This window comes from Zonotrichia albicollis, chromosome 1 (genome assembly GCF_047830755.1).
Source record: "Zonotrichia albicollis isolate bZonAlb1 chromosome 1, bZonAlb1.hap1, whole genome shotgun sequence".
Lineage (NCBI taxonomy): Eukaryota > Metazoa > Chordata > Aves > Passeriformes > Passerellidae > Zonotrichia > Zonotrichia albicollis.
In genome coordinates this window covers 143,635,384-143,652,311 of record NC_133819.1, presented here as the reverse complement: position 1 = coordinate 143,652,311, position 16,928 = coordinate 143,635,384, and the positions used below count along the sequence as shown (strand labels likewise).

The 16,928-nt window shown below is 38.0% G+C and overlaps 1 protein-coding gene across 2 annotated transcripts in view; it reads right to left on the bottom strand.

The window, feature by feature from the left end:
* Positions 1-16,928, bottom strand: part of NSMCE2 (NSE2 (MMS21) homolog, SMC5-SMC6 complex SUMO ligase) — a 132,203-nt gene that overhangs the window by 61,544 nt on the left and 53,731 nt on the right. For both annotated transcript variants that reach the window (XM_005479591.4, XM_074556920.1), the window contains one exon: positions 13,029-13,182. In XM_005479591.4, the coding sequence (XP_005479648.3) occupies positions 13,029-13,182 (154 nt within the window). The remainder of the gene's footprint in view (positions 1-13,028; positions 13,183-16,928) is intronic.

Below are 16,928 nucleotides of genomic sequence, written 5' to 3'. Positions count from 1 at the left end.
ACTGCCTTGCTCTGTCAGTGTGTGAACGTGTACATGGAAACACTGCACAGGGAGGGGAATAATTTGCTATAGCTTAATAGAGACATTACTTACACGGCGTGTACAGAGATGCCCAAGAGATATCATGCCTTAGGCAGCTCCAATCCTTCTGATGATCCTCTGAGCAGAAAAACCTCCTACACAGAGCTGTCTTTTAAAAGGCACAGTCTTACTCCTATCATATACTCTCATGTCTATATTCTGCCTAACATGCCTGGAGGTGGGGCTGAGGCACAGCCTATTCAGTAGCTATGAAGAGATTACTAAAGAGCATATACCATGAGTAATTACTGAAAACATTTTAATAACAGGGATTTGGGGGTCACTGTCAAAGAGTTAACACAAAAATAAACCAAAATCCTTTTCCACTTTATACTGTTTGATGTAACACAATCTTTTTTTGTTCTAGGTTTAGGGAAAATAACACATATCATTTTTAGTTTGATTGTTAGTCAGGAAAACAAAGAAAAAACATTTTAAACTTATTTAGTTAAATTTCCTGAACAATTTTAAATTTTAAAGAGAAGTCTTCAGTGCAGTGATCACAAATTCATGTTGAAATGAGACAGAAGAGTGCATATCAGGACAATGCTTAGGATGTCACTGTTAAGCTTAATTAATCATTCTTATTTCTCTCTTGAGTCATCATAATGAGATTTTTTAATAGGGAAACCACTTCAAGAGAAATTTTTGAAGTTGATGTTCTAAGAGATTAGACAGAGAAAATGCTTTAGCTTACAAAGATCCTGCACAGCACATATTATTAAATGTACAGATGAATGTAATTTACAGTCTCTATTTCCATAATCTGCAGTTACAGGAAGAGATACATAGGAAGCTTCTTCTCCATACCAAGGGGTGTGGGATTTTACAATTGTAGGCGTTTTGAACTTACAATATTAATATTTTATTTAATATCAAACTAATATTTTATTTTGATTTTTGGTACCTCCTCTGATCATATGCAGAAGGTTGCACGCTGGTAGCGTAAGATTTTTCTTCAATTATCATAATGATATTTTTAAGTAGAAAAAAAATGGAAAATATTAAAGATTTTCCTTATCTACTGTTCTTAAGAAGTGGCTTTTAGTTAGAAATAACATTTAGGTGGAACCAAAATTTTAGCAGAATGAAAGTGATATTTGGCTCTGCCATTTCAGGGTCTCATCACATGGTTACTTCAGCAAGTTGCTTTTGGTTTCAGCCCTCTCTCATTACCCCTTCCCATCTGACTGGAATCAGCTGATCTTTCCAGGCATTCCCACAGCCAGCCAACAGGCTACTCACTGTCAGATCCCCAGCACCATATTTAGGGTGTGCCTTTTACACACAGAGGCCAATAGGAACGCAGTTGCCTCATTTTGTCTGCCCCTTCAGAGCTGTCTGCCCTCCCACCACAAAATCCTTGCCAATTCAAGAGAACACATTCTCAGCCTACAGGCTTGGCTTTCTGATTCTACATATACCTTTGCCGACAAATCAATAACAACAATAAAGGTATTTTAATATATATAAAATGTCTTACATAATCCGAATAAAATGTGATTAACTTTTAACATCCTTGCAATGATTTCATTATTGCAGCTAAAAAAATAATTCTCAGAATCCATCTCTTCCAGAATCTCCAAGAAAAATACTCTTTGTTTCACCGTTTTCTGATTAATTCGACTTTGGAAGAAAAATAAACACATTGCTGTGTTCAATATTGTTGCACAAGAGAATTCACAAGAATGAAATGTGTTCAAAGTTCCTAGAAAAAAATGCAGCAATGCAGCCTGCCAACTTGTTCAATGTCAAGCTCTAGGCAGTATAGCAGGACTAGCAGTAAATGACTCATAGTGAGTCACGCTTTAGCTATTTTTGCTTTTAAAGTAATGCCAGGCGCTGTGTTAATATTCAACCCTGAGTAAATTTAGCAATGCAAGAAAACAAGTGTTTCCATGGTTGCCCCTTCACAATGTTTATGGTATATACACAGCCATTAGGCACAGGAATTAAGCCAAATTAAGAATATGGAAATGTTCCTCTTTCATTTACAACTGAATTTTGCTACACCGGCTTTCATGACTCACACAGCTACTAGTTTTTCCAACTCTAACAAAAATGTAAAGCCATAGCTAGTACACCACTGTTATGTTAGTGGTCAATAGCCACTACTTTCCTCTAAATTACAGCTTGTGCTGTGTACACTGCTGAGCTGCAAGCATGATAATGAAGTATTTTCTTCAGGACACAACAAGCCTGGCAGGAAGGCCTCACTAGTGAATCTAAGTACATCCATCATGGGTAAAATGTTCTGTGACACTTCTAAGAAGGAGCCGGCAACACTAAAGCCAAAGAGGAGGACTGAAGGGAGGCAGGAGGCTGTGGCATCACCTGAAAGGGGAAAGCAGCTCCAGAAAAAGGAGGAAGGATGTTGATTGAGGCTGGGGAGCAGTTGGGTAAAATGAGAGAAGTGGTGATGACAGAGTATGACAGAGCTGGAAAATATCTTTTCATGACATAGCTGTGATATGACAAAACCCATATGCAGGCATGATTTCAGTGCAGCAATCTACACAGCCACAGTCATCTTAGGTGAGCAGCTATTTGTGGAATTCTGGAATATGAGCCCAGCTAATGTAGACATATGACAAAACAGATATAGACATCAAAACAAAACTCTTCTGGGGATCAGAGAAGAAGAATTCAATCTGCATTGTAGAAAAAAAAAAAAAAGACCCACAAAAAAACCAGAGCAATGGATGCAGCAGCAAAGGTTAGGTGAATAGCTTACTTTGCCCACACTAATAACAGAGCTGCCAAATGACTACATGTGATTGCTAGTTCAACTTTTTTGTTCCTATTTTAATACAGTGATTTATTCATTAGTCTTAAATAGCAGTAATTACTATTTTTATTGTAGAAGCTGATAAAGCAATCAGAAAGCTTTTACATTTTTTTCCCTCAAAGGAAACTCTTTAGCTTTTCTGCATTAAGTCTTCCATGCTGCAATAAGCAAGGATTGTTTTTCTGCATGTTTTCCTATCTGACTATGAACTAGCCACTTAGTTTATACTGGGAGCTCAGATAGATCCTGATGAACAGCCTTCCTGCAAAAACCTCTTTTGATTTCACCAAGTCTCAAACTGACCCTTCAACTTTCAAATAGGAAGCAAGAGGGTGGGCCAGATCCAAAGAGCTGAAGCAAACTACTGAAGTCCAAAATGATGAAAAAATCTGTTCCATGGCCTCTTAACCCTGAAGGTATCTATCTCCAGTAAGTCTCTCCCAGGTTCTCCAGGGATCTGAAGATTAGAGTTCTGTTCTTGTCCAGAGCTGCCCCAGCCTGAAGATCTAAGAATACATTGATTGTCCTGCAAGCCCTGGCTCTTGAAAGGAGGCACAGCTCCATTCAGGTGGAAGTAGAGAAGGTGATGATGGAGATGTACAGAACCCAGATTTCTTTCCATTTCTTGGCTGCAAGTTAATTGCTGGAGTACAAAGTCATGCATTTTCTTCCAGTCCTCCCCAGCCCCCTTCCACTTCCAATGCTATGGTGGCATTTTGCTACAACTAAAGGACTGGAGAGTGCCCTCTGCACACCTGCCTGCAGCCAAGGGGTTGCTGAAAAGCCTTTGAGCAATTATGTGATGTCAGATGTAACCTCCATCCCATCCAGCAGCCTCTGATGATGATTAATGAAAATTGCTACAGAGGGTATGAGGCAGGGAAAGCCAACAGCGTTTTCCTGGTATCGTCCAGTCTCCAGTAATGCAGTCAGGGGAGGATCCAGAGAGGAGTCAAACATGTCATCTTCCTCTTATGGGCTTTTTTAGGTGCTTATTTGTGAATTTATTGGCATTGCTTCCTGGGAAACTGCTGCAGTCACATGGCTATGGTACAAACCATAAGCACTCTCACCCTCACTCCTTTAACTGCTTCTCTCCCTCAGGTATTTTTAGTGCCTGTTGGAATACCTGTTAAGCAACTTGTCTTTAATCCTAAAATCATTCACTGCAAGTCTGGTAACACAAATCTACATCCACATTTGAGATGATATGACACGATAAACCTATCCACACTTGTAAAGTCAGATGCTATGTCTGAAATCAGAGTTAATAACTGCTGAAAGGTGACAACTTAAACCACTCCTCAGTTGTGACAAAATATCTGAATGCTCCAAGCCTGTTTAAGTGTTAATGCCAACAAAGGTGTTTGATTTCTTTGACTTTGTGTTAATGGAGATTGAAAGCAACATCTCTTAGGTTACCCCTGAGAAACAGTACACAGAATTAGCACTTCAGCTCCCCGATAACATCAGCAATCTTTTGAGAGCCTGAAATTCTAAATCTACAGATTAGAGCCATGGTCCATTTCCTCTCTAGCTACATAATATAAGCACAGGTGCTCAGAGTCACAGTAAAAGAGATTCATTACCTTTGTGTTACTTTAAAGTTGGCACATTTTTAGTGAACTTATGCAATACCATGATTGACATACAGATGTAAAGCACTCTGTGCTGACAAACAGATTTGTCACTGAACAAAGCTGTTCAAGCAGGTGTGCCTAGCTCTCCTCCTGGGAGCCAAGACACATAACTCAAGGCTCCAGCATGAGGTCCACAGACCTAAAAGATGTGTGTTGCAGTCCTTTAGTGCTTCCCTAGCTTTATTCCTCCATTTCAGCTCAACATCTAACAGATTTGAGGGAGTGTGAAGATGATCTCCAGTATATTAATGGCATAAAATTTAAGTTGGAAAGAAACCAGGCTCTACTGTGAGTTTAAGAGGGAAATGAAATAATGTGATATCAAAAATTACAGTAAGCAGCCAATGCACATGAACATCTGATATGTTTATTAATCTTGCTGTACACTACTATTTTGTATGTTATTATGTGTTGCAAGTATAGATCAGGGAAAAGCAAACTTCCACTGATTTCAGACCTACACTGGCACTTACCAAAGCAAGGGCTACCTCAACCTGCCACACTTCTGAAGGACACACCAAAGAGCCACATGGCAAATAATTTCAGGACCCATAAAAACACCAAGAGTTTTACTTTCTCTGTACTGGATATTCTGAAGTTACCATGCAGTGTGATATGCACTGATGGATTATTTAGTCAGCATTATTTCAGAGCTACTTGCCTGTTTCTCCTCAAATGTGTTTTGTCCCAGCAGTCAACACAAATACATTACTTGGAGTAGTAGAGTTCTACTTGAATTAGAATTTCCACTGATCCTTGTGCATACTGATGGCACAAAATCCCACCATACAAATGACTGAAATTAACATATAGAAAGAGTGAAAAAACCTACTGTCCCTCCACTTAAATATTCAAGTAACAGGAAAAAATGAGTAAGTAAAACAAAGTTCTCTAATTTTAAAGCTCCACTAAGCTTTATTTTTCTCCTTCCTCCTCAATATACTAACTTCAAAATGAGAGCATCTCATTTAAAAATTTTAATACTGAGATGTTTTCCCTTTCTTCTTTCTTTGATTTTTTTTTTCTCATTGGACTGCTCTTCACCTCTTTTCTTGTGATCACACTTAAAATTTAAAGTGTAAGCTCATGGCAAAGGATTGGAATACCTGTATCATCTGACTTTTAAACCTTTCTGAATAGTGGGCAACAGATACAATGGCAAGTAAAACTGTACTTAGCTGACAGAGGCACTCCTTGTATTTTCACTGCTCAGATTTGCAAAATAGTATGTATTGCTACACCAGGAAAGAAGTGAATGAAAACTCTAAGTGAAATCACAGGTGATTTATTACGAGAAGGCAATAGGGTATTCCCATAGGGTATAACACATCTATTTAACATTTCTGAATTTTAGATATAGTCAAGGTTTAGTATGTATCCCCATGCTTCTCACTCATCTGAAATTTATAAAATATTTCTGATGAGTTCAAGCTTGGTCACAAAACACGAGATTTTATAAGTTTCCATGTTGCATAACTGGATTACCATAGAGTCAAGAGAGACAGGAACTGACTGAATCAAACTAAACTCCACTGAGGGAGAGCATCTCTACAAGCAAGAGTACAGTGCTGGAACAAGAACAGTGAGCAAAAACTTGGCCACAGATTTATTTTGCTTGAAAATTTCTCACCATCAGAGCAAAGTTCTAAGGTTTTTCATCATCCTTCCAACAGAAACAACAAAGAAAAAATTAATATATTTCAAGATGACATTTTATTAGATATTGTGATTAAATGCAACATCAAGGGAATAGAAGCAGTATCTACAAGCTCCCTTCCTGACCTATATATTCATATGAACTGTAAAAATGCCATGCTGGTAGCCATCAATGTGCTCAGTTAAGAGAGTTATCCCATAGCAGTAACAATAAATTAGCCTAAGCAGTAACAATAAATTAGCCTAAGTATTACCCCTAAGTGTATAATAACAATAAAAAATTATTTCCATGTAACACTGTATTTTCTTTCTAAATTTTATAGACTCAGTGCTGACCTGAAAGCCAGGCTGATATAAAACCAAAAATTACATCCTGAAAAGACTTTTGCAATGGAATCAAATATAGCTCTTTAAAAAATATATGTATAGATTAGATGGCAGACATAGAAAGAGATAAGAAGATCTTATCCTTAAGCATCTGCTGATTAGAAGGGCAGATATTTATAACAGGAAAGACCTACATCAGATGCTGTTTCTGATTTAGATATGTCCTCCCTGAGCTGAGTGCTCTACTATAGGACTAAAAAGTCAGTGTCTCTCAGTATTTCCTTCTGCAGTTGTTGTCATTTTGATATATAGTTAAATACACTGTGGACAGAGAGAGAGGGAGACTGATTCCAGAGTTACAGGTCAATCACTTACTAGGCCCAGAGTCAGTCAAATTCTGATTTTAAATCACCGAGACTGAAACTCAGGTCTCTTATACTCCAGGTTACTCATAATGGAGAAGAGTTGTTGGAGGGGTGGGTTGATTCCTCTTTCATTTTAACTGTGAATTACATGTCAGAGCTCTAAATGTCAAAGCAAGAAACTTCTTATTTCAATCAATTGCATTAAAATGGCAATAATTTCATCAAAGAAACCCTCACCAGGTCTATCGGCAATTACTGTTCTTCATTAATCCACTAACACAGTTCTTGTTAATGCAAGCTTCTGCATTTTCAGCAAAAAAACCCCACTAATTTTTACCCTTGAAAAGTCATCCAGATTGCAGAAGGAAACTTCTGATGGTTTCATTCATTCTGGTCTTCACAAATTAGCAAGGATAGTAGCTGTGATGGTAATTTTGCACTCTGGATATTGTTCTTGGGTACCATTACAGGTCCCATTGCTATATTATGTGAGCATCCCATTTATCTAGTTTATTTCTCTAGCTGATCTTTCCAAAAACTGTGAAACAGAGTAGCTTTGACTAGTTCCATTACTAGGCACTCATCTCTTAATCCTTCAAACTACAAGTGGGCTAGCTCACTCCTGAGCAAATCAACTAGTTCTTTCCAGGAAATACCCAGACAGGACAGTCCCAAAAGGAAAAGCCATGCCAAGTTTCTCTTCTCAGGACAGTCCTTATGCCCTACCCACAAGGCAGCTCTCACTCACACAAATGCCTCTTGTCATACTTGCTTTACTCCTCTGGGGCTTCAGTTTTCCCCCTCAGCATCATGCCATGAAAACATTATTCTGGCACACTAAAACACACTTAGGTTGCTATCTACAGTTCTACGAACTCAAAAAAATCCCAAATACATAATAATGGTGCTTTAGTGCCACTAGAGAAGTGGGACAATTGAATGTTTTGCACTCAGTTGGACATGGCTGCTTTGCTCCACAGGCCACCAGCCCAGAGCAGCAGGATATGAGCCAGGCCAGGTCTCTTCTTGCACAGTCCACAAACACAATACACTCAGAACTGGATTCCAGACTTGGGTGTAAGGTCCAGACCCACAAAGCTTTTAGGGACCCAACTCCCAGTGATCTGTTCTGAAACTAAATGACTTGATCTAAGACAACAAGAAGGTAACAAAGCAAAGACCTAAACCAAAGACTCCTAAACTTCAAATGACCTTCTCAAGGGCTGGATCCTCTTTCATTTCTTTACTAGCCAAGGCGCTGTCTGTAAGGGATTTTACGTAAATGAAAAGTGGATATCCCACACACATCACTGAACTGTCATAACACCAATCCCACTTTCAGCTGGAATTTTCAACTCTTGTGCTGAAGTTGTTTTCTCATAATTAGTCAGTAAGGGGATTTTAAAATATTTTTTACATTGAAAATATAAGGAAAAATACACTAACATTACTTTTCAGCTGATTCTTTGTCATCAGAGCAAAGTATAGGGACAAAAATCGGCCAACAAAGAAGTAAACTACAACCGAAGAGAAACCCAGATCTGCAAATCAGTTATGTGAGTCCATAAAAGTAATTTCAACTATTTCCTCAAATTTCACCACTGCTGTGTGGCAAGAAGCAAAATTAACTTGCCTACCTCAATGTGATGTTGTGAGGATTAACTGGATGAAACTCATCAAGCAATGTAATACACAGTATCTTGCTGCAGCTTGTTTTCTTATACTACTAAAAGCAAATCAAAGACCTTAGTCTTTGCTGGAATCTGTGATAGACTGTTTTAAAAATTTAAAGATAATTTCTTTCATAGTGACATTTTTTCTATCCCAAACTGTATCTAAAAAAACATTTTTTCACACCATTATTTCTCAGCATATGCATAACTTAAAATACACGTATCAACAGGGCATATGGCATCTACTTGAATTAAATTTAAAATCTCCTTTCAAAATATTTGCTTATTGATAATGACTATAAATCCATACTAGCAAAATGATACATACTTTTTCCTTTTAAAGATTCAGAGACTTCTTTTTTCTTCAATGGAGAATGCAAGAAAGATCCTTACAACTGCAGTGTAGCTACTTTCCAAACTACATTACAGTGACTGGTTTCCTGTGACAAAAACTTGCCTAAATTACTATTGAGTCTCAAAATTATTTGTCCCCCATTAAAAAAAAAAACCAAAAAAACCCCCAAAAAAAAAACAAAAAAAAAAAAAAAAAAAAAAAAAAAAACCAACACCTAACTTTCCTGCATTTGCCATATCCCAAATCCAGTCCTTAAACTGTTTGGCATAACCAGCAATAAGTATTGTCATTCACAAACTGTTTGGCAAAACCAGCAATATTGTCATTCACTCAAATCTTATCATTTTCCACAAAATCACTACTGAAGCATGCATCTGTTGTGTGTTTGCAGAACCTGCAGTTATCAAGGATTCCAAAGTGCACATTATCAGCTGCTACAAAAGGGCTATGAAATCTGTCATCCTTTGTGCACCAAACGTGACACTAAATAACCTTCAGCAAATACACTAGTGGCAGCTAGGGTCACAGGAGCAGAGATTATACCTTCTGATTAGCTCTCCACACAGAGTATCAAACATTTAAACTGATACATGGAGAATAAAGACAGCTCTTAATTTCATTCTGTGAAGACAAAATTTCTCATACTTTCTGCCAGAAGATAGGTGCCTTTGATATGTGTATATGTATGTGTATAAATATATGTATATATATATTCTGGCATGAAATAAAAAGACTTAGTAATACAAGTTCAAACAGAAGGTGGGATTTTAAACTTACAGAAGACAGAAAATGCAAAGTTACAATTCCTGCATGGTTTCGTTCCTATGGGCTCACTCCTGCAAGCCTCTGTACTGTGGTCATGCTCCAATAAGGAAGTGAAATATGCCAGCAATCTCACTCATTTCAAAGGATCTACTCATAAAATTTAATTTATGCAACTTGCTTAAGCATTTCACTTAATCAAAAGGAGATCACTTAGCACTTTGCAGATCTGGGACCCTTATGTCTAAGGACAGCACCAGTCATGTAGTGTTAAGGACACAAAAAATATTCTTTACCACACATGCAGTTATTTTGAACTTTCTGGTATTACCAAATTTAGTGAATACTCCTCCAAGTACTCAGTTATTTGAAAAAAACAATGTGGCCACTTGGGGGTACAAGAAATGGTTAAAAAAGAAAAAATCAACCAACACTCTTTCCTACTGCTTACAGTCTAAGAAGGTTTGAGTAGAAAAATGAAACTGTTTTCCATTAAAAATAAGAAGTGGGAATTTAGGAAACTAAGATAGTTCTGAAAACAGACTTCAGAAAAATCACTTGCTGTTCACATAAAACCTGTCTGACAGTGTTTTGACACATATCAGAGGTGAAGATTTTTCATCACTTCACAAACCCCAGCTAAAGTAGCTGCATAATAAAGGCTCACAGATTGAGAGAAAATGTCTGAAAACTGTCTGAACGATGAGCAGAACAGAAACTGCTCTGAGGCATGATCTCATCCTTACTGCCAGAGAGATGTACTTGCCCAGTTTCATTTCTGCACCTTGGCTGCTGCTGAAGTTCAAAGCTAAGAAGGTCTCCTTCCCACAGAACTGCCAAGGGAAGACAAGCGAAGGTAACAGAGCACCATTCTCCTCCAGGAGAATTAGAGCAACCTATGGCACTGCCTGTCACCTGTCAGGGGACAGGGAACAATCCTGCACCTTCCTTTCATCATGGTGGCAGAGAAAAATATAGAGACAATATATTACCTTAATTTTCTGTTAATAAAAGCTGTATTTAACTGCTTCACACTTTGCACCATACCTAAAAACTGTGTTGAGAAAGTTTTTTTCTGTCAAATCTCAGTTAATTTCTAAATAGCAAAACAATGCAAGAATAGATTATTTCCTTGTTCAGCTGTTCTAGAATACAGATGTCAAACTTTGCATAAAAGATACATAATCATTAATGGTAACTCATCCTAGAAAGCAAATCATTTTAGCATCTACTCTGTCTGCTCCTCTGAGAGAGAAAAAATTGGAACAAAAAAAAAAAAAAACCAACCAAGCAAACAAAAAATAAACACCAAACCAAAACAAAACAGGAAAGCAAAAGCCCCTCTGACAAAACCTGGCAGAAGTTTTTATGTTTTATCTAACTGAGCAATAATACCAAATTCCAGAAAAAAGCTAAAAACTGAATCTCAATAGTGTATGTGTTCTCAAAAAAAGCCAGGAATTGTGAACTAAGTTGCACCTGGCAAGGCTAATAGTTGAAAACAAAATATTAACCAGCAGTTGTTGATGAAGTTATTCATACATGTAACTCACATCCAGCAGTTCTCAAGTGTGTCCCAAAATCTGCAGACACGTTATATTGTGTTGTTGAGATGAGTCCAGAATTGTAGGATTCATGTTTTTGAAATCACAACTCATACAGGAGAAGGTAAAGAATACACAGATAACTTGGCTTAAGCATGAGTGCTGGAAATTTAACAGGATGACCTTAATTTCTTCTTACAAAATGACCCCACCAAAACCATATGTACCTATAGGATGTTTTAAGGAAAATCACCAGCTTATGGAAACTGGTAATGTCATTTACAGATTTTATTAATCTTCAGCTCAGCTGGTATTGCAAGTGAAGCATTTAATAAGACAAATCTGGATTTCAGGCAGCAGTGGCAGAATGATGTCCTCATTTTTTTTAAGAATATTTTCTATTGTGTTTATTAATTTGGGGTTTTTTTCAACAGGTTGGCCAGTAAGAGCTTCATCCCACAGCTTGAACTGAATGTATCACTTGAGCATACACCCCCTCCTCAGGCAATTACAAGGTAGAAAGTAAATCCAAAGTCTGTTATCAAGATTTTTATCTTCTTAGTTACAAACACCTGGAAATTAGAAATTACAACATAATGGTGGGGCAGTAGTAATTTTATGGTTATGTAGGGAGTGAAAATTACACTGTTTTGTGGTCTGCAACTTGGTACTTTCATTCTTACAGTAGTTCCAAGAGCTTTATTAAATTCAGAAATCAGTGCTAAAATGCATAAAGATGGAAAACAAATATATTAAGCCTTCAAGCTCTAATTCTAGGGAGTCTTGAGATACCAGATCTGAAATTCACCTTGTCAAGCATGTCCCATAAATCTCTACAGAAAAGCAATCCAAAGTCCAGTGGGAAAATTCTTTTCAATCGTTTCTTTGGGTTTTGGATAGGGCTTCAAAAAAACCCAGAATTCAAGGGGAGCTACAGGAGAGCACCCAGAATATCATTTTCCAATGGTATAAATCATTAATCTATGACTCCTGAAGTTCCTGAGATATCAGTTTATGTTGAAATCAAATTGTAAGATGGGAGGGGATAGGTACAGGGGTCAAGGGGTCAAGGGACAGCAAGCAGAATAATATGATTTCAGAACATAATCATGATGATTAGGGAAGAGCAACACAAACAGTGTCAGAGCCCATGAACTTTCCCAGCACCAGTAATCAGAGTAATATTTTAATGACTGCTATATGTGTGGGGCAATAAAAGTAGACAATTTTGTTGTGTTGCATAAATAACCAAACTGTTTACTCTTCAACTTTTTTGGTAATTTAAGCATAAATAACTTAAAATTCTAACACTTGAAAAATTCTATGAATTTGGAAAAAATGGATTTTAGTAATCTGCAGTGTTGGATGGTGCGTGCACAGAAGCTGTAAACCTGAGAACACGTACAGTAAGCATTTTCCAACAATACAGTTCTACCATTAAAGCAAAGGTCTTCTTAGTGTTGCAACACATCCTATGTTGTGAAACAGGAGCAATTTGTTTAAGTGACAAATGAAAACAGCTTACCTAATCCTTTTAGGAGATCCTATCAGTTAAGAAAATAAATGCAAAAGGTCTTCAAATGAAAAAGCCCACCTTACCAAAAAAAAAAGTGGTTTTCATGATATTTGCGTTCAAACACAGCAGGAGCTGTAGGAGTCTAAATAAAACTATCAAGGTAACTACACTGTTTTTTTTCTACACAGACATCAATTTAAGTAAGTTTTTAAGTATACTCACATCAGTTTGAGCCATAAGTGGCAGTTCTATATTTCAGGGCAGTTAGTCAGATTTTACTGCTTAGCATTCAAAGAATCATTTTTAAAAAATCAGACTTACATTGTTTCTTCATCTCCTTAAGTTGATCCTTAAAATGCATATATTTTTCATTACTTTGTAAATCTGAGTCACTGTTCATGCTCTCCATTTCAAGGAATTTTTTTTGCGCCAAGTTTTCTAAATCTGGTAAATTTTCTGGTTTTTCTTGTTTTACCTGTAGGGAAGAAGAAATAAAATGTATTCATTATGGTACATTTTAATACAAAGCAGAAGACATCAAGCAAAACGTCATTAGCATAATCCCAGTTTCTTTTGACTACAGTTAGGCTTCCTGCTCTGAAGCCATAACCTCCAAGTAACTCATTTCAGCAAAAGTAAGTATGAAATGTAGATATTAGATTCTCAGTGTCATTTAACTCATTTTCTGGGTATTTCTCACAGTAGCAAAAGGGAAAATTGAACCTTGTAGTCAAATTTATCTCTGTGAGTGGTGAAGGCAAACATGTTAATAGGAACCAGCGTAACACTTGACGAGAATGAAACCGAAGTCTACAACTCTGTCCAGAAAGCAAGAAGATAACAGAAATCCAAAATAACTTTTAAGAGTTTTGCAAAAACCTCCACTCTCATCACTTTGGAATTAGGTTTACAGAAGCCCATAATCTACATGCAAGATAATTGTGATAACACCAGCAAGAACAGTACAGCTAATGTGAAAGGAAACCACCTCAATTTATTTGTGCTATGTGAACAAGAAGTATTAAGCCACACAAGCAGGCAAAAACACAGTTTTTTGAAAAGTACTTATTTACAGAAAATACATCTGGAATGATCTGAAGAATAAATACCCAGAAAAGGGAAGTCATCACATAGGCAATATTAAGATATTCTAAGAATGCAAAAAGCACATTGGGAACCCCCTAGAATCAATAATTGGAGTTCTCTGTTTCTCAAGGCAACATTAAATTCTAGTGAAGTGATAACTTTGACAGTTCTTCATAAGAACTAGCTCAGAGATTGTGGTAGGGACTGTGCTGTGCAATGAGGATCAGCAACAGCACCAAGTCAGAAAGAAGGTGGACATCTGTCAAATCCTTAATGCTAAGCATTTTCTGAACCAGAAAAAAAGCTACTTCATGTCAAAACATGACAATCTGAAAAAAAAGGAGGTCAGCACCATTTCTGCTGAGCCACTCTACCACACACACTAAATTCTGCCCTTCACCAGACCATGACACTATTCATTGTGAAAGACAGGAAAAAAGGAACCAACTGAGAAAACAAAAAAATCCAGTCCACTTCATCAAATCATTTACAGGTTTAAAAGTTTACAGGGACCTTGGAAATCCTACAGAATATATTTTGTTTCAGGAGTCAAATAAATTTTAAAATGGACTTAGCAGATACATAAAATGAAAAAGAGCCAAACTTTACTATTGCTTAAGCAAATCAAAGTAATCCATAGAACTGTCACTTCTTCCAAGACCAAACTCAGTTTGGCACATTTACTTTCAGCAGACACAAGTTGTGGCAAGAAGAAAAATAAGAAAAAAACATGCACTGCCAGGTGATTGCATGAAGTTTTCAAAGGCACCTGGAGATAAGAGATCACCTACCCCAACATCCAGCTGTAAAAGGGAAAGACTCAGTAAGACTTTGGTACCAAAGGAGCACAGTGACTGTGAATGACCAACAGCATGTCATCAGAGATGCTTGGACTGCTGCAGGAACCAGGCAGGAATGTAGAGTTCTTATCCCATGAAAGCTGAGCAAAGGAGCAAAGGAAAAGAGAGCATCCTATGCCCAGTGCAGTGAGGACAATCATTCACATTCAAATGGTTTGCCTGTGCCAGCATCACAGCACACTGCTGCAACAGAAGACCTATCACAACCCCAACCAGCATTGTTCAGTACTCAGCTGGAGAAGAAACTTGGCTATCAAGTGTATTCAAGAACAAAAAGGCACTTACTAAATAAAAATTAATTTAAAATGAAAGACATTATAAAAGAATGCTTTGATCTGGACTCATGTAGTGCAAACATATTCCTTTTGCAACATCACACTGGTTTTACCAACATTCTCTCTTTAACATAAAAGTAACATGTAGACACACACAAGAATAGTCCAAATAACAACCCACCACTAAGATCTGCCCTCATGACAAATAAGAGCACTGCAGACATATAGAAGATGCAGCTGTGTATACTAAAAATAACCCTGAAGTGCTTCTAAGTTGCTGAGACTGACACCAAGAGTAAAATAAATTATGTGGACATTCATCACAGGCATCCATCAGCAGTAAAGACAATGTCAATAATCTTTTCCTCTCCACAGGGACCACATTACACATTGACAGAGTTACATCAGGATCTCTTTATCTTTTTCTTGACTCATGGAAGATTTGAGTGCAGATATGCATCAACATAACATCTTCAATCATACCCTCAGACTGAGAGGTGAAAAGAAGGGCACAGTCAATGTTAGTTCAAACAGTGGTTCTCAACTCCAACTTCCAGAATTAAAAGACTTTACACATATGAGCAGAAAAAAAAGGCAGGAACTGTAACTTACAGCATTATGCTACCAAAAAGAGCATATGTTTGAGAGCACACATCACTCTGTGCTGGTGCTACCTCACTTCAAGTGCTGAGTGCAGTTTTGGGCACCACAATGTAAGAAAGATATAAATCTGTTAGTGAGCACCCAAAGGGGGCCATGAAGATGGTAAACAGCTAAGAGGAGGAGCTGTATGAGAAATGGCTGAGGTCAGCCCTGAGAAGAGGAGACCGAGGGGAGAACCTCACTGCAGTCTGCAGCCTCCCCACGAGGGGAAGTGCAGGGACAAGTACCAACCTCTGCTTTTAGGTGGCCAGCAACAGGACCCAAAGGAACAGCATAAAGCTGTGTCAGGGGGATTCAGGTTGGGTATTAGGGAAAGGTTCTTCACCCAGAGGCTGGCCAGGCTCCAGAACAGGCTCCCAGGGGAGTGGTCACAGCACCGAGCCTGACAGAGTTCATGAAGCATTTGAACAATGCCCTCAGACACATGGTGGGATTCTTGGGGTGTCCTGGGCAGGGCCAGGAGCTGGAATTGATGGCCTATGTGTCTCTCTTCTAGCTCAGGACAGTCTTATGGTTGTATGCACACAAATAAACTTTGTCTGTGCCGCTGTGGACCATACAAAAATTTGCATGAAGACATCTCACCAACCTCAAGAGAATGCTTACATAAAGCTCTCCCTCAGCACCCAGCTAATCACACAGCTTGCTGACATAGGTCTATTAAAGTAAGAGTAGCCTGCTATTTGCTAAGGGCAACATGAACAATTCCACCAGCTATCGAGAGAAAAAAAAAAGTCCTTCACACCAGCTAAATTCCCAATAGCAACACATTACTAGATTGTGGGGACAGCCCAGCAATGCAGCTCATGTGATATAGGCTCAGACAACCACCTCATACAGAAACCTAGAGTCAGATGTGAGAGATGCTCAAAGAATGCACTTTCTTGTAGTTTAACTTCTTTCATGTTTACAATTTAAATTCAGTTTCTGTTCACTTCCACATGATTGCTTTCATTAAAATGATTGGTAGAGACACCATTCCTGACCACACTCAGTACTGTACCACACACATGCTATTACTGAAATGCCAGGTAGACCTTCTGGAAGGTCAACACATCACAGGTTAGGCATGTCCACCCACTATAATAACAAGCAAATACATTTTGCTCTGCACAAGCAATTTCTCTTTGGTGCTGCATATCCTATGCCTTAGAGAGGGTTAGAAGAAGGTCGAGAATGGTCTACACAACAACATAAAGGAAAACAAATGAAAGAAAATGTCCCGTCAGTCCTGGATCCTCACAGTGGGACAGAATTACAACATCTTATACACTATATCAGCACAACACCTCTACAGGTTCATTACAGTTTTCTTTAGCTCTTGCCACCCACCCACT